This window comes from Trichosurus vulpecula, chromosome 2, assembly GCF_011100635.1.
Source record: "Trichosurus vulpecula isolate mTriVul1 chromosome 2, mTriVul1.pri, whole genome shotgun sequence".
Classification (NCBI taxonomy): Eukaryota; Metazoa; Chordata; class Mammalia; order Diprotodontia; family Phalangeridae; genus Trichosurus; species Trichosurus vulpecula.
The window spans coordinates 99,286,994-99,304,852 of record NC_050574.1 but is presented as its reverse complement, the minus strand read 5'-3'; the positions used below and the strand labels follow the sequence as shown (position 1 = coordinate 99,304,852).

The window sequence follows — 17,859 nt, the reverse complement described above, 5'->3', positions numbered from 1 at the left end:
AATAGTATTCTTTAAATGTTGTTCTAATTGCATCATTCTGCTGATGTGACTCTTAATTTATGGCAGGAAATTAAAACCTATACCCTACCATTTAAGGCCCTCATCAACTATGACCCTTCCTTCATCCTTCAAACCTTTCATACTTTCTCTTTAACTACTTCCTAATCCTACCCCTTTCCCTGAATCCAGATTTACATCTTTACTGTCATCTGTGCACATAATTCTTCCTGTATCTGGGCTTTTGTTTATGCCTTTCCTGACCCTGACAATATTCTCGTGCATCCTCTCTGCTTCTTCCTTTCAGAAATGCACGTTCACATAGTTTGCTTCTTCCAAAATAGCCTTCCTTATGGATTCTCCCACTTCACTGTAACCAGTCTCTCACTAAGCATTTCCTTAGCATTCATTTATATATACTAAAATTATCATGAAATTACATATAAAGGTGAGTATCTGGTTGAATAAGCCAAACAGATAAAAATAAGATTTCTAAAATAAATTACATGGTAGGATTAGTCCCTTTACTACAGGATCCACTGTAGTAGGGGCTCCACAGATTCTTTTAGCATTACATAATTGACAAAAAATTTTACTTAGCACTTTCCTGGAACTTAGTTGTTAAAGAGATAACTCTCTAATGTTTTCTCTTCAGTAGGCTTCCTTAAAGTAGGATCTTGTTCTCTTCTTTTTGTACTCCTTCCAATGCCCTGTATGTAGTAGTCCACAACTTAAATGCTTAAAAGAATATCATCTTGGTGGTTCTTTCTTTTTAGCACAATTATATTGAAAAGATAAGCAACAAAACATTGCTGGAATATACCAACATTCATAATGTATGTATTAGAAATGATTTTGTCATCATTGCCCCATGTTGCCCACCCCACATTTACAGAGGATTCTCTTTTTCTTAATAGATTTACAAAGGTTCTGACTGGTACTTCCGGTATTCAGGCCTTCAGCAGAACTGTGAATATCGCTTCCGTGTGTGTGCCATTCGACAGTGCCAAGACACTGTAGGTAGTCATCAGGACCTCGTAGGCCCCTACAGTGCCACTGTAATATTCATCTCTCAGAGGACTGAACCTCCAGCCAGCACCCACAAAGACACTGTGGAAACCACCAGGCTGCAACGGACACTGACTGACGAGCAGTGTGCTGCGGTCATCCTTGTGATCTTTGCTGTATTCTCCATTCTGGTTGCCTTTATCATTCAGTACTTTGTAATCAAGTGAAAATGTAACTTTCTGTTAGAATGCTTCCATTCATTACCTTTCTTTTGTCATGTTCCACAAATATTTCTGTTTTGCTTTTACAAGAGCAGTGGCATTTAGCACTGGCATTGGGACTGTAGCACACACCATTTTTGCCACTTAAAATGCTTATATTGTTAGATAGAGGCTGGCACTTTATTAGAACGCAAGCCACAGAAATATCAAGTATTTTTTGAACATGCCTTCTTATACTACAAACTTTATATGAGGCAAAAATATAATTGAGATTTTGACCAGTCAGCATGAGTGTAACAGTGACACACCTATTCCTACTTTAAAAGATTACCAACTGAAGCATTCAGAATGAGACAAAGCATTTAAAAGTTACACTGACACATGCTGCATAAAATGTTAGATGCTGTGAAAGCAATCTCGCGCTGTATTTCTACCTCCTCATTTGTCTTAATTATTTGGGAAGTGGGATTATGATAAATAATTGAGGGGACTTTCTCAGGCAGCAAACAATAAACTGGATGGACAAATTGATGTGAAAGGAGGAAGCTTCTAATTTGATAAATGTGGAGTTCTTTACTGCAAGTAGATATTTATAAAACTTACATGGTGGCACCGGCAGTTTATCTTGCCTGAAAACAAGTTTACTCTTAAAGGTACCTCTTCAGTATCTTGCAAACATGGAAAAGAGAGGGCTTTTAGACAGTTACTTTTTAAAAGTAATTGGAATCACTTTAGGACTTCACATCTATTTAATTTGGTTTCAGTTTATGGTTGTTTGTATGTGGGTTTATCTCCACATACTTACATGCCATATATGTATATATACATACCAGTATGTATGACTATATATACTCCAGCCCTCTGATGTACAAAGTTTGTAGGATTACCATAAGTTTTGCTGCTTCCCCTACAACTACTGCCATCACCCTCAGCATTTAGAATCAAACATTATCTCTTTGTTTAGGGGCACCAGATCTGAAGTGAAAATGTAATTTGCACCAGAAAACTTCAAGCTGCTTCCTTTCTTGAAAAAACTAATGTTTAATGTAATGTCTGTTTGGAGACTGTACCAAATTGTTGATTGCATGTGGTTAATGTTGCATTAGAGCACTTTGCAATTGCAAAATTCATCAACGTTTTGTGAGCTTGCATTTGTGAGTTCGTGGAGATGATCAGACTGAATTTTTCAAGTATCACATTGAACATCTTTTCAGATGTCAGTGACTGCCAGTAACATACAGCTTGTAGTAAGGCTCTCTAAAATTCTTGTCTCATCACATCTATATTATCTGTTAAACACTTGTAATATGCCTTCTTAATTTATTATTTGATTTTTTTTTAGGGTAGTGAATCACTAATTACTTAGTTGCTGGGTTTAGCATTTTAATGGTTATTAAGCACTTCTGTCAGTCTTTTTAAAAAAAGAAACGTTTGTTTTGTGCTTTGAAGATCTTTGAAGAATTTCTCTATTAGAATGGGCATGTATCGTACTTGTTTCACGTCCAATGATCTGTGCTGTTGAATAACATTAACTTTTGTTTAAAAAAGGAATGGATAAACTTGGCCTTCCTAAGGTAAGAATGACCTGTCACTATAATGTACTGTATGTTTACATTTTTATTTTAGTTCTGACACTTCTGTATAGGCTGATGCCTTCCCACAAAACAGAGTGATAGCAAACATTTTCTAGAAACTTATTAAAGTGCCATGTTTGGCAGTACAAATGAAGTTGAGTGTAATACCCCAGAGATTTCTATACAGTTGAATGTCTAAAATGGTAAGATTTGCCACTGTGGTCAAGCTCCAGTGGCTTGTTTTTCATAGTAAAACTCAAATGAACTCCTATTTTTGATAGTAAATGTCATTTAATAGTGTATTTGCCATTTGAGCCTCACTGCAAATTACTGCAGAGGAGAAAACAATTTTTAATGTAATCTTAATTTTACCTCATATACTGTACATTCCAAAAAAAAAAAAACCTCTAAACTTTTTAAAATGTTATAGATACACTACCAAACATATCACTTTAAAATTGTATAATGTTGAACTTCATATAAATGAAAAGTATAATCTCATAGAAATATACATAAACTATGTAGCAAAAAGTATCTTTAAAATCTGTGGAAAATAAAAATTGTATCATTCTTTTTTGAGGAAATATTCATTGCATTCATATACATCTATTAGCTTTCCTACATTTTTTATTGGGGTTTGCACTTTCAAGAAGTAAGAAGCTAAATATCTACTCTTGTTACCTTGTGCTTACAGACCACAGAATCATAGATTAGAGGTAAGTCATCTAGTCGTAGCCCTCTCAGTTTACCTAAAAGGTCACATAGCTAATAAGCAGATCCAGAACTCCAGCACATGACACCGATTTTGTCTAAAAGGAAAGTCTTTGACTTCCATTATAAGTAGTAACCTCTAAGAGGTTAAAGATTGAAACTGGGAATAAGGAATTTTTAAAAATAATATTTTATTTTTTTCCCAATTACATGTAAAAACAATTTAGAATTTTTTCAAATTTTGATTTCTAAATTCTTTCCGTTTTCTCCCTCCTCCTTGAGAAGGCAAGCAGTTTGATATAGATTATATAAATATGCAGTCATTCAAAGCATATTTTCATATTAGGCATGTTGCAAAGGAAAACAGACAAAAAAGAAAAAGAAGGTTCATAAATATGCTTTGATCTGCATTGAGACAGCATCAGTTCTTTTCTCTGGAAATGGATAGGAATTTTCATACACATCATATATCGTTGTATTGCTGAGAATAGCTAAGTCATTTACAGCAATCATCATTCAATATCACCGTTTCTGTGTACAATGTTCTCTTGGTTCTGCTAACTTAACTTTGCATCAGTTCATGTAAGTCTTTCCAGGTTTTTCTGAAAGCATCATGCTCATCATTTCTTATAGCACAATAGTATTCCATTGCAACCATATACCACAATTTGTTCAAGCTTTCCCCAGTCAATGGATATCTCCTCAACTTCCAATTCTTTACCACCACAAAAAGAGGTGCTATAAATATTTATTTATATATAGGACCTTTTCCTTTTTCTTTGATTTCTTTGGGGTACAGAACTAGCAGTGCTATTCCTGAATCAAAGGGTATGCACAGATCTATTGCCCTTTGAGCATAGTTCCAAATTACTCTCCAGAATGATTAGATCAGTTCACAACTCCACCAACAGTACATTCTCACATCCCTTCCAAAATTTGTCATCTTCCTTTTCTATCATATTAGCCAATCTGATAGATGTGGAATAGTATCTCAGAGTTGTTTTAATTCATATTTCTCTAATCAGTAGTGATTTGGAGCATTTTTTCATATGACTATAGAGAGCTTTGATTTCTTTGTTCATATCCTTTGACCATTTATCAATTAGGGAATGGCTTGTATTCTCATAAATTTGACTCAGTCTATATATTTGATAAATGAGGCCTTTATCAGAAGCATTTACTGTTAAAAAAAAATTTCCCTAGTTTTCTGCTTCCCTTCTAATCTTGGCTGCATTGATTTTGTTTTTTGCAAAACCTTTTTAATTTAATATAAGATATAAAGTCATGCTCTCTATCTTGTTTGGTCACAAATTCTTCCCTTGTGATAAGGAATTTTTTAAGTTCACCCTTTACCCTTGAGGTTATGATTTATGCAGTACGTAAAACTTCTTTTCCTCATACATAAAAAAGATTCATACTAACCTTAGGTAGAATTACAAAGTGAGGAAGGAATTATTTTTGAGGGCCTTTTTACCCCCTCTTGTTGCCTCTGGTTCGGAGTACACCATGTGCCCAGTGCCTTACCTAGGCCTGCCTTCTCTTCAAATTGCTCTAAATTTCCAAATTTTCCTCTCTTCCATCATACCTCCTTCCTTAGCCCTACCATAAAAATGACCACAGCTTTAATGCTTAGCTCATCTCAATTGTGCATAAGAAGAACTATGTCTATCACCTCTGCCTTGATTCTTAAATCAGTATTACAGCTCTAACCTCTCTGTACTAGAGCTTAAGTCCTACAACACTCCACTAAACATCTCTGCTTTAATGTCCTGGCTGTCCAAAAGATGACATGCAGAAAGCACTTTGCAAATGATAATGCACTATGTAAATTCCAGCTATTTTTATCATTATTAAATTCATTGCCTTTCCGCCAGCCTGATAACCAGCTGACTCATATTTTCATTAACCATATTATCATCCCACTAGTTGTCATCCAGGTGGATACTGACATCCTAGCATAGTGCTTAATATGATGTTTCACTGTTTGTGGAGACTCCTTCTATATCTAGTCAACCACCAAGTTTCACTGATAACTTCCTTCATGATGTCTCTTGGATTTACATCTTCCTTGCCATTTCACTATTACTACTCTAGTCCAGACCCTCATTTCTTGACTATTGAAACAGTTTCCTAATTGGCCACTCCACCTCTAGTCTTTTCTGTATCCAACCCGCCCTTCCTATTGCTACCAAGTGACTCTTCCAAAAGCATGGCTCTGACCATTTTATAACCACCTCTTGGCACTTCTTCCCTACCACCCGCCACCCTCTCCCTCAAAAAATAAAAAAGTTGTCCAAATTCTTTAGCTTAATATTCAAAGCCTTCAATGGTTAGGCCCCTAGACTATCTTTTCCTTTGTTTTCAACCATCTAAGTTCTAAACTTTTCTCCATGACCCATATGCTCTCTGAAGCTTTCTTTAAAAGTGGTTTATATATATATTGGCTCACTTGGCATATGTAATGCTCTGCCTCATGTTTATGCTTACCATGTTTATCATCTGTCTCCCCAACTAAACTATAACCTTTTCAAGGCAAAAACTCATGTCTTACATGTCATCCCTGGGACCCAGCACAATGCCTCAGAGCACTGCCTGAGAGAGAGAGAGTTGATTAAATACTATATGCCGAGCACTGTGCTAAACAAAATAGTCCCTGCTCTCCTGGTTGTTACAGTCTAACACATAAAGAGGAGCTGGGAAGTGGAAAGAAGGTGCCATCATATGGAGATGGCCAGAAAATGGCAAAGAGCTTGACCGTTTCAGACAATAGAAGGTAAAAGCTTATCAGAGCCCACAACACTGTTGGGGACTGGGGGAGGGAGGTGGGGATGACAGCTGGAGGTGGGCATGGCTGAACCTACACTAAAAGTCACTCAATGGAGGATTGGAGAGGAGTCCTAAAATAATCCAGGTGATGAGGGCATGAAGTACAGAGAAATGGATGGATGTTTGTGATGTTGTGAAGATATTTGATTGGATATGTGGGGTGAGTGAGAAGTCAGATGAAGAAACTGAGGCTGCAAGAGGTTAAGTGATTTCTTTGCCCAGGGTCAAAGAACTAGTAAGTACCTGGAGCAGAACTGTTATTCATGTCTTTGGGACTACAAGTGCAGTGCTCCATCCACTGCACCACCTAGCTGCCTAACATCAAGTCTAAGATGCACAACTGGAGCTGAGGGGAAGGGGCAGAGGGAAGCTCTTGGTGTGGGCCAGTCACAGAGATTAAGGCTGGATACATAGATATGATCATTAAAGTCACGGGACCAGTAAATGAATGGAGAGAGAGAGAGAGAGGAAAAGAGGGCCCAGGACAGGATTGTGCTACAGAGAATGAATCAGCGAAGGAGAGGAAGGAGTGATCAGACAGGGAGGAGAAGAAAGAAGACAGTACTGCTGGAAATCTCAGAAAAGAGAGTATCTAGGAGGAAATGATAGTCACCAGGGCTAAATCCTGTAGAGAGGATGAGAACTGAGAAAAGGCCTTTAAATTAGGCAATTTCTTAACATCAGAGAGGGCAGTTCCAGTTGATCAGTGAGATCGGAAGACATTGCAAAGGGATGAGTAAGAGAAGAAGTGAACACAACAGACAGTTTTAAAGAGACAGAGGATATCTCAATGGACAACATAGTATTAGAATAAGGATAGCGAGAACTTGGGGGTGTTTGTAGGTGACACGGGGCCATTGGAACAAAAAATGGATGCGTGATTGGGAGCAATCTGCTTCAGAAGACAGGAAGGAATGGGATCAAGGTGGTGCAGAGGTAAAGAGGTTAGCTTTGAGGAGAAGGGCACTTCCATCAGAGGCTGGGGAGGAAGAGGGATGACAGCAAAGGACTGATCTGAAATGCAGAGGGAATGAAATGCTCAGGATGAATGGCCCCTATAACCATTTAGTAAATATGAAGCACCTGCTGTGTGCCAGGCACTGTTCTAAGCACTGAGGATACAAAAAGAAAAAAAAAAGGCACAAGAAATCCCTGCCCTCAAGGAGCCTGCAATCTAATGGGAAAGACAACATGCAAACAAATACAAAAAGCTCTATGGGATACTAGGGAGGGAAGGCACTGGAATTGAGACAGGTTGGGAAAGGTTTCCTGTAGATGCTGGGGTTTTAGTTGGGACTTAAAAGGAAGCCAAGGAGGCAGTCAACTATCTCCCCAGCATGCCCAACAAATGGTCATCCAGTCTTCAGCTGAACACAGAGAGGAAAGTCTATTACATTTGGGGGAAGTTTTAATTGTTAGGAAGTGTTTCCTTACCTCAAGCCTAAATTGGGCAGTCAGTCACAATTTGAATTCAAATTCAGCCCCAGACAAGGTGTGTGACCTTGGACAAGTTGCTTAACCTCCCTCAGCCCCAATTTCCTCACCTGAGGATTGGGGATAATACCTGTCTCCCAGGGTGGTTAGGAGGGTCAAATGCAGTATTTGTAAAGTGGATAGCACAGTGCATAGCACATAGTAGGCACTTAAGGCTTATTTCCTTCCTAAATCTGTCCCTGCTACTTTCACCCATTGCTCAAAAAGCTTTTGCCTTTTGACGCCAAGCATTGTCCACTCCTTCTTATATATTACAACCCTTCAAATATTTATGCCTTGCAAGTGATCTCCATGCCAAATATCCCCATGCCCTTCTATTCATTACCTTGGTATTGGTATGATTATCAGTCTTGTCAGCAATCCTGGCTGCTCTTCTCCCAGTGCACTATGATTTGTAAATTTCTTAAAATATGGCACCCAGAACTAGACATAGTAGTCCAGAGGTATCTGACCAAAACCATGGGCCATTCAAACTATTCCTGCCCACCTACTTCCAAACCCTTCTAAACTCAAAGGAAATGAGCAAAATACTGTTAAATTTATGTATTAGATGGTAACAAATATTACCTTTAGATGAATCAAATTTATAATATAATAGAATCGTGTTTTTTAATTCTGTAAGTACAATGTGCATAATAGTTATAGTAATTTAGAAGGCAGGTAGTTAATGCAGTGGTTAGAGTACCAGGCTTAGAGTCAGGAAGATTTGAGTTCAAATATGGCCTCAGACATCACTAGCTGTGTGACCCTGGGCAAGTCACCTGACTTCTGGTTGCTTCAGTTTCTTCATCTGCAACCAACATCCTCGGGTTGTCTTGAGGATCAAATGAGATAATTGTAAAGTAATTAGTACAGTGCATGGCACATAATAAAGCACCATATAAATGTTGGTTGTTAGCATCATTCATACGTTTAGACCCTTTGCGCAATCACAAAATCTTAGAATTGGAAAGGACGTCAGAGACCATTTAGTCCAACCGATGCCTGAATGGGAATCCTTTCTATGATATTCCCAACAAGAAGTTACTCAGCCTCTGCCTCAAAACCTCCAGTGCAGGAGTCCTTAACTCCCTGGGGGACAAACTTATTAAGAGGGTCCAGGACGGTGGAGAGATGTTCCTGAGTGAGAATTGCCTTAATAAGCACCTGCAAAGTGCCAGGCACCTGTGTCAAGCACTAAAGATACAAAGCAAAGGAAAGGTAATCCCTGCCCTTAAGGAGCTTGCATTCTGATGGGAAAAAAGATATGTATGGATGTGTATGTATGTGCCAGATACAAAAGGAGGTAGACAGATACAAGGTAGCCTTAGAGGGGAAGGCCCTAACGGCTGAAAGGTCAAGTGCAGAAGGTGGTGCTTTAGTCTTAAAAGGAATCAAAGTATGTTAAAAGGTGGTAGTGAGGAGAGACAGCATTATGGGCATGAGGATTAGCTAGTGCGGAGGTACCACAGCAGACAAAAAGAAGCATCATGTGTGAGGAACAAGGAGGAGGCCAGTGTGGCTGGACCACAGAGTTCAGAGAGATAGGCAAGGAGACAAAAAATAGGATGGGGCAGATCGTGAAAGGCTTTCAGTGTCAAACAGAGGAGTTCATATTTGATCCTTCCTCAAATGGGGGGGATAACATGGTCAGACCTTGTTTCAACAATCTGGCTAGCAACTTCTGTGGGGGTGTAAGATCCACCCACAGCCAGCACCCAGAAAGCTGCCAACAGCACAGGTTCTTTTGATCTGCTTAACTAAGGAAAGCAAGGTGAAGGGGTTGACAAGTTTACTTTAATCCAGCATACAGACAGCATTCACTTAATTCAGGGGAAAAAGCCAGCACCCTGAACTTCAGAACAAAATACAAACAAGTTACAAACATCAACAGACAGACCCAATACAATTCATAGTTACCAACATCTGGGTTCAGCCCAGGAGCTCAGAACAAGGGCTGTCCCAGAGTCACGCACCACCACTGCTGCGGCAAAGAGGTCCAAAGAACAGACAGCCAACCCCTGGTTTTTATATCTTTTTCAATGTCAGGGGTGAATCACACATGCGACTCACCCACATGACTTAGAATCGTCACAAAGAGACGGACTTAAACCCATGTGGTCTAAAAGCCTCTGCTCTCCCAGACATGTAAACTAGGCCCTCCCTGGAGTTAGCCCCACCTTGGGCCCCACCTTAGTTGCCAATCCACACCCACTAAGGTTTTACACCTAATAGGGGTTTGGGCCTGGGGCTTAGCACCTAGTAAGGCTCAATGAATTACTCAAAAGGGAACAAAAGCCAAACTATTCAAGGACACTTGTTGAACTAAGTGCTAAGGAGCCCATTTTTGCTTACCAACACAGACCTGCACTTCAGGAAAATCATTTTGGCACAAGGGGGAGGATGGACTGGAGTGGGGGAAAACTTAAGGCAGGGAGAGCTACCAGGAGGCTGTTAAAACAGTCCAGGCAAAAGAGATGAGAAAGGGCCTGAGCTAGGATGAGAATGGAGGCACCTTCAGGATATAGTGCACAGGCAGAAACAAGATCTGGCAGGTGACTGGACACGGGGGCTGAGTGAGGGGATGATGACACCAATGAAGGGATGAGTGAAAAATCAGGTACTGAGCACTTCCTATAGAAGGTGATAAACTCCCTGTCAGAGATTCCTTTGTGGGTAGTTTCATTCTCTGCACCTGTAATCCTGGTAAAGGTTATAGAAGATGTTTAATAAAATGCTTGTTGATTGATTATAAAGCAGCGGGATACAAATAGAAAATCAAGACAATCCTTGTTTCCAAGGAGCTCATATCCCAACTCCCCAGCATTAGCTGTTCTCCAGTCCCCTAGAAGCAAGGGTGAACACCTAACACACATCAGAGAAGGTACTTTTCCTGTGCAAAAGGAGAAAGCTGACATATCACCACCCCAACCTGGACACAAATCTGGAGCATGGTAGCAACTCTTTTCTATCTCCAGCCTTCCCAGAGCTTGGTATTCTATACAGAACGTCAATTAATAAATCTTGTTTGGACATATAAGCATCTTGAGGGGTTGTCTCTTTTTTTCTCCTTTAGTGTGCATGCTGAATTACTCCATAATCACTCATCATGGAGAGGTCTTTAACCTTCCATAAAAATAATAGATTTTATTTCCACTTGTTCAACCAATATTTGGCTAGTGATGAAGTTGAAAATAAACCTGGTACATGGACATAGATACAGTTTAACTATGACAAAAATTATTTGAGCTATGAAAAGATTAATGTAGAAATATAATTTTTACCTAATTAACATGTTTCTATTTTATAGTTTCTGCAAAGTGAATTGCTATGCTGACAGTGAGCAGATCACAAGAACAAAAATATTAATTTTACAATTTAGATTCATAATGAAATAATTTAATAGCATTCATGCTTAATCAAAGAGTCATCACAAAATATCATTAGCCAAATAACTTGGTAAATATTCTATAGAATATTCTATTCTATGTATTCTTGGTAAATATTCTATGTATCAGTATAGTTGATACACAGGACAAAAATAGTTATATTCAAATACTATTAATGGTTTTACTAAAAATAAATAATTTTTCATTTAAAATAATATAAAAACCAAAGTTATACTAGAACAGCTACGCATATATCATTGCAAATTTATCTTTAAGATGCTCTTATCTTTTACTTGATAGGAAAAAAATGCCTTTGATATACTCCAGTTCTTAAAAGGGTATCTAAAATAATGCATAATTACATAATAACATATAATGTAATTTCTTTGCATTTGGAAGTGGTAATACAATCAATGCTTTTTCTTCCTGTGGCAAGGGGAAAAAAAGGTCAATTTAAAGTGAATCTAGTACAGTAATCCATTCCACCAGAAGCTCACATTTATAGTCAATATCAGGGAGCAAAACTGGAATTGCCACTTTTCTAAATTCAAATGTAGGAACTGAAATGAGCTGGACAAGCTGATCAAGCCTTCTTATTGTAAAACTCAGAGAACTTCACTAAATACATTTAATACTCACTATAGGGAGTGGCCCTAATTTAAGAAAAAGGAAGGAAACTGCTCAAAGACCAGATATTTGGGCATGTAAGTGAGAGAATAGGGAAGCTGAAGAAAGGAGCAAGGATGGAGTGTAAAGCAACACTTGATGGAGCTTTAAGCCCTTAAGCCTTTGCAGTCTGAGACTTGGTATGAAAGCCCGGGGCAGAAACCATGACAGCTTCCAATAGATGACATAATTTAAATGGATCCATCCCACTGAAGACCTAACCCACAATAGCCTAAGTTATCAGAAGGAAAATGAAGCAAATTTCACCAGAATATTTGCCTCACTGTTGAACTTCTAGAAAATTATATCTTAAAGAACCCTTAAGTATAGAGAACTGAATTTCAGGGTTCATCCCTCAAAACAATTCTGGCATTTCTTTCAAATTTCAGGATTTTTTTCTCTTTCTGTTATTCCAAAGATAAGTATCAAAATTGCTGATGATCCAAAGGACAATGGAAAGGAACACAGAAAATGTAAGTATGCTACAGCACAATTCCATTGATGACCTGTGCATGTTAAGCATTAAAAAAGAGTCATTAATAGAACACTAATGCATTGTTGGTGGAGTTGTGAACTGATCCAACTATTCCGCAGAGCAATTTGGAGCTACCCAAAGGGCTATAAAACTGTGCATACCCTTTGACCTAGCAATAACACTTCTAGGGCTGTATCCCAAAGAGATCATACAAACGAGAAAAGGACCCACATGTACAAAAATATTTATAGCAGCTCTTTCTGTGGTGGCAACTGGAAATTGAGGGGATGCCCATCAATTGGGGAATGGCTGAACAAGTTGTGGTACATTCTCTATCCACTGAGATGCCTAACTGTCTCTGTGTACATATACATAATTATTTTATAATTTACACAGAGCACTGATTAACATTGAAAAGCCCAATCCCTTCTCAAAAGTCCCTTGGCTTTGTAATGTGCTTACTACCTATTGGTACATGTCTACCGCCTTGAACTATTTTTGAAAATCAATTCCTTTTGTTTTTATATATCATTTATTTCCCTTCCCTGCCTGTTGAACCTTCTCATGCACCATGATTTAAAAAAAAAAACCAACCCACCACCACTAAGGTAAGCCACGGCCACCAGCATATTACTTGGGTCTGACAGTATTTGCTCTATACACCTGTCAGTCAATTAACAATTAACTTAGGAGGGGAAGTTCCTCCAACGTGGCAGGTACTGTGAAAAGCCCTAGGGATACAAAACCCAGAATGAATCGGTCCCTTAGTTGAGAAGTTTTATTCTCTATCATGTGAGACAACATGTATGTATACTAGTACATAAAGAAAATACATAAAACAGTCTTGGGAGTGAGAGGGCACTAGCTGCTAGGGTCAGGGGAGGGGAGTTCAAGAAAGGCTTCACCTGGGAGGGGTGCTTGAGCGGAGTCTTAAAGAAAGAAAAGGATTTTAAGAAATAGAGGTGAGGGGGAAGTGCATCCTAGGCATGGGGGACATGCCAGGGAAAAGGTAGGAAGATGGAAGATAAAGTGTGGTATGTGAAGAACAGCAGGAAGGCCAGTTTGGATGGACTGAAGAGCAAAGGAAGAGGAGTGATGTAGGTTCGGCGCAGATGTGAGGGTTTTAAATGCCAATCACAAGAGCTGATAGTTCTCCTACAGGCTATATGAGAACCATTGGGATTTTTGTGAATAGGAGAGTGATGTGGTCAGACCCGTGCCTTTGGCATCATCCCTATGGAGTGTGGGGGGGGGGGGGGGGAGAAAGACTGGCGGTTGGGAGAGCAATTAGGAGTGAATAGAGTGGCCGTGGAATCAGGAAGCCTTGACTTCAAATGCTGCTTCAGATACTTCCTAGCTATGTAACCCTTGGCCAGGTGACCTAACTGCCTCACTTTCCTCAGCCGTAAATGGGGATAATAACAGCACCTACCTTCCAGAGCTGTGAGAATCAAATGAGATACCCTTAGAATAGTGCCTGGCACGTAGCAGGCATTTAATAAATGCTTCTTTCCTTCCCATTTAATGGTGCAGCAATCCTGGGTTATTATTACTCTTCACTGATTGATTCTTTATCAATTCCTCACAGCAACTGTTCCAAATCTCTTTTCGAGTGACTTGTGCTATTCCTAATGAATTTACAACTGAGACCCAAGTGAAAAGACTTCTTCTAAAGTCATTTGGTATCAGACCCAGGACAAGAATCCCAGCTCTCCCGACTCCCGGGGCAATGCTCCTTTCTCCCACACCAAACATTGTGTTGCATTGTAAATTGAGGTGAGCTCAAAGCTAATACTGTTTTAAAGAGGTTATGCTGAAGAGACTGAGCGCACAGGACTTCATTGGTTGGTCTCTTTTCCTCCTCCTTGACAAATGCTTGTTCCCCGCTCCCATTGAGATAACTTCATTAAGGTTCAAAAATCTCTTCCCAAGAAGCAGTAGGAGCGCCTGCCCTTCCATGTTTCAGGTGGAGAGAGAAGATGGCCAAGTGTCCCAGGGTCTGTCAAGAAGCAGGCACTGGGGGAGCGCGAAGTGGGCAGGAGAAGGAGGCGGAGACTGCGGGGTCGGGTTGGGAGAGGCTTAGGCTGGTCTCCACCAGCGGTCGCAGTGCCTGAGACCCGCGCAGTGAATTGAAGGACGCCCAAAGCATCTGCCCTCACCCGTCATTACACCCCAATCTCCTAACTCCTTTACGAGGAGGCGAGAAGGGAGGAACACTCGCTCGTGGATAAGGGCCCCTAGCCAGAAGATAAGGGCCCTCCAGAATGCGCTGAAGTCCCCCAGTCAGCCCTGCTTGCCCTTCAGCGGTCATGGGTGGCCCCTGGAACAGCAGCAGCAGCGACAGTACCGATGGCGTGGTCCCGGAGCCCCGGCAGTGGTCCCTGCCGCGTTGCGACGAGAGTCGCTGCTCTCCCTTCCCCCTGGGTGCTCTGGTGCCCGTGACGGCCGTGTGCCTGGGCTTGTTTGCCGTCGGGGTGAGCGGCAACGTGGTGACTGTGCTGCTGATCCGGCGCTACCGGGACATGCGAACCACCACCAACCTGTACCTGGGCAGCATGGCCGTGTCCGACCTGCTCATCCTGCTCGGCCTCCCCTTCGATCTGTACCGCCTGTGGCGCTCCCGACCCTGGGTCTTCGGGCAGCTGCTCTGCCGCCTCTCGCTCTACCTGAGCGAGGGCTGCACCTACGCCAGCCTGCTGCACATCACGGCGCTGAGCGTGGAGCGCTACCTGGCCATCTGCTACCCACTGCGCGCCCGGGTGCTCATCACCCGCCGCCGCGTGCGAGCGCTGATTGCTGCGCTCTGGGCCGTAGCGCTGCTCTCCGCGGGCCCCTTCTTCTTTCTAGTGGGCGTCGAGCAGGACCCGGCCCCCGACGGATCGAAGTGGGCGCTGGCTGCCAATGGCTCTTGGCCGGCCGCCCCTCTCTCCTTGCCTTCCGAGACCACCCAGCTGAGTGCCCGGAGCTCCCCCGGGACGCCTTCCCAGTACGCTCCATCGGGGAGCGCGGCCGCGGCGGCGGCAGCGATGTTCAGTCGGGAGTGCCGGCCGAGCCGGGAGCATCTGGGCATCCTGCGCGTCATGCTCTGGGTCACCACCGCCTACTTCTTCGTGCCCATGTTCTGCCTCAGTGTACTCTACGGACTCATCGGGCGGGCGCTGTGGAGGAGCGGGGCTCCGCTGCGGGGGCCAGCAGCCACGGGCCGGGAGAAGGACCATCGGCAGACCGTGCGGGTCCTGGGTAAGGGAAGAGCTCGAAGGAAGAGGGCGTCGGGAGAAAGGTGGGACGCTTCCTGCTAGTCCTCCCTTTACTCCTCGAGGCTCGCCTCTTCTTGCACTCTGTCTCCCATTTTCTTTGTTCTGACTCCTACTTTTTTTTTCTCCTTCCTCCCTTTTCTTCTTCTTTCTCTCCTTCCTTTTCTTTTTTCCTCTACTTTTCTCTTCCTTTCTTTTTCTTTCTCTTCTTTCATCTTCTCCCTTCTTTTTCTCCTACTCCCTTTTCCTTCTCCTGCGAATACACATTCAACTCCTCCAACATGTATCTCCAAATCTTAATCCAGCTCAACTCCACAGACTTTAATTGAGAGCTTCTGTGTGCAAGTGGTAACCAAAGATTAAAAGCAAACAAAACCAAGAAACTTACCTAGCCCCTAGGGAGCTTTCATCCTATTTGACCAATTAGGGTCTTTATATGTGTGTTTTTGAAAAAAACAAAAACAAAAACCCAGAAAACAAAAACAAACCAAAAAAAAAAACCAGCGTGGATTCCCCAGAACCCTTTCTCTATCCCAGGACAGATCCATTGTCTTCGGTCCTATTATCTGGTCCCAAGAAAGCCATCCGTGGCTCTTGGTAAGCCAAGATCAAGACCTTCCCACATCTTACCACAACCAACCCCCCAAAAAGACCTCCCCCTCCTCAGATTTTGCCTAGTATTTTGTTTCTACCTCTCCTGCATTTATCACATTCTGCTTTGTGGCTATTTGGGCCTATTATTTAAATTTCCCATTAGATTGTAGCCCTCTTAGGGCTAAGGATCTTATGATTCACCCTCAGTCCTTAGCACAACACATATTTGTTAAATGTGAATATAAATAAGAAGTCAGATTTCTGCACAAGAAACATTTTAGTGGAGAGGAAAGTGCTGAATTTGGAGTCAGATGACCTGAGTTTGAATCCTGGCTAACACCACTGGTTTGACCTTAGAGAAGTCTCTTAACCTCTCTGGGACTCAGTTTCCTTATCTGCAAAATGGAAGGGGCTAGCTGATTTCAGATGTGCCCTCAGACTCTACAATGACCCTGACATTTCTAAGCTACTGTCTGCCTACTATGGAATAGTTAATAATTGAATCTTTAATATGGTTTTGCTTTGCCCCAGATCATTTCAGTGTTCTACCCATCGTGCCTCCATCCAGCCCCATCCCTAGCCCAATCTATCCACATGGTGAATTGCTCTGAAGGCCAAAGTAAAGTGTTATGGGTTCCAAAGGTGTACAGCTCCATTATTAGTCGGATACTTATTAAAGTAACCACCTTTACAATTCCTGAGAGGAGGCTTTTTTGGAATTAAGATTGCCAAAATGATTTCTGGTTTTTGTCCTTTTTGGATATCACATTTTTAAAATGTCACTCATCACCACTGGTGACCCTAACTAAAGTTCATGCGCATTGAAATTGGCTTTACACACTAGATGAAAGTTGGGTTAGAAACATTTCTCTCTTGTTTATTCTATTGTTGCTCATGAAACAAATGGTTACTTCCTGGATAAATCCCAAGAACATTAAGTGAAGCCTAACTGTGTTGCAAGAGCCTTTGTTAATTTGTGTGTCTGTTTCTCTTTGCAGTGGTGGTGGTTCTGGCATTCATAGTTTGCTGGTTGCCCTTTCATGTTGGCAGGATCATTTACATCAACACCAACGATTCCAGGACAATGCACTTCTCCCAATACTTCAATATTGTGGCTCTGCAGCTTTTCTACCTGAGTGCATCCATCAACCCTGTCCTCTACAATCTCATTTCAAAAAAGTACAGAGCAGCTGCCTACAAGCTCCTTCTAGCTAGACAGTCTGGAGAAAAAAGTTCTGGGACCAGGGACGTGGGAGGGGAGACTGGAGAAGAGACTGGAACAGAAATGGCAGGCTACGCTGAGACCAGTGCTAGCATTAAAAAAAAGTCACTGGGAGTGCAGTCACCAGACAGCCCAAGGATGACCTCTCCACTCTCAAAAGAGATGTAGGGGGCTGTAGGTGTGGAACGTGGTGATGTCATCAGATGTAGTTATGGTGTTAGTAGGTTTGGCTCAAATGTTTTTCTTTGTTAGACTCTAAGTCCCTTATATCTTACAGATATAAGGCAGGAACTGTTTTCACGTTTGTATTTGTATCCCCAGAGTGTAGCACAATGCCTGGAGTAAATGCTTCATTGACTGATTGTTTGATTTGTTACAAGGGTTGGTTCAATGCAGAGGTGAGGAGGAGGATCAAGGGGAAGTGATTATAGTGTAAAAACAAAGACAAC

The 17,859-nt window shown here is 41.5% G+C and overlaps 2 protein-coding genes across 4 annotated transcripts in view; both read left to right on the top strand.

The window, feature by feature from the left end:
• The window catches only part of FNDC3A (fibronectin type III domain containing 3A), a 193,357-nt gene extending 189,976 nt beyond the window's left edge, over positions 1-3,381 (top strand). For 2 of the 3 annotated variants that reach the window (XM_036743460.1, XM_036743459.1), the window contains one exon: positions 915-3,375. In XM_036743460.1, coding sequence (XP_036599355.1) covers positions 915-1,232 — 318 coding nt within the window. In that variant the 3' untranslated portion in view covers positions 1,233-3,375. Of the gene's footprint in view, positions 1-914 lie in introns of all 3 variants that reach the window. The other variant, XM_036743461.1, reaches the window with a different exon arrangement.
• An 11,268-nt stretch (positions 3,382-14,649) lies between these two features.
• Positions 14,650-17,578, top strand: MLNR (motilin receptor). The gene is made up of 2 exons (XM_036743909.1): positions 14,650-15,580; positions 17,187-17,578. Exons 1-2 carry the CDS (start codon positions 14,650-14,652, stop codon positions 17,576-17,578), a joined length of 1,323 nt encoding a protein of 440 aa, XP_036599804.1.
• Positions 17,579-17,859: the final 281 nt, after the last annotated feature.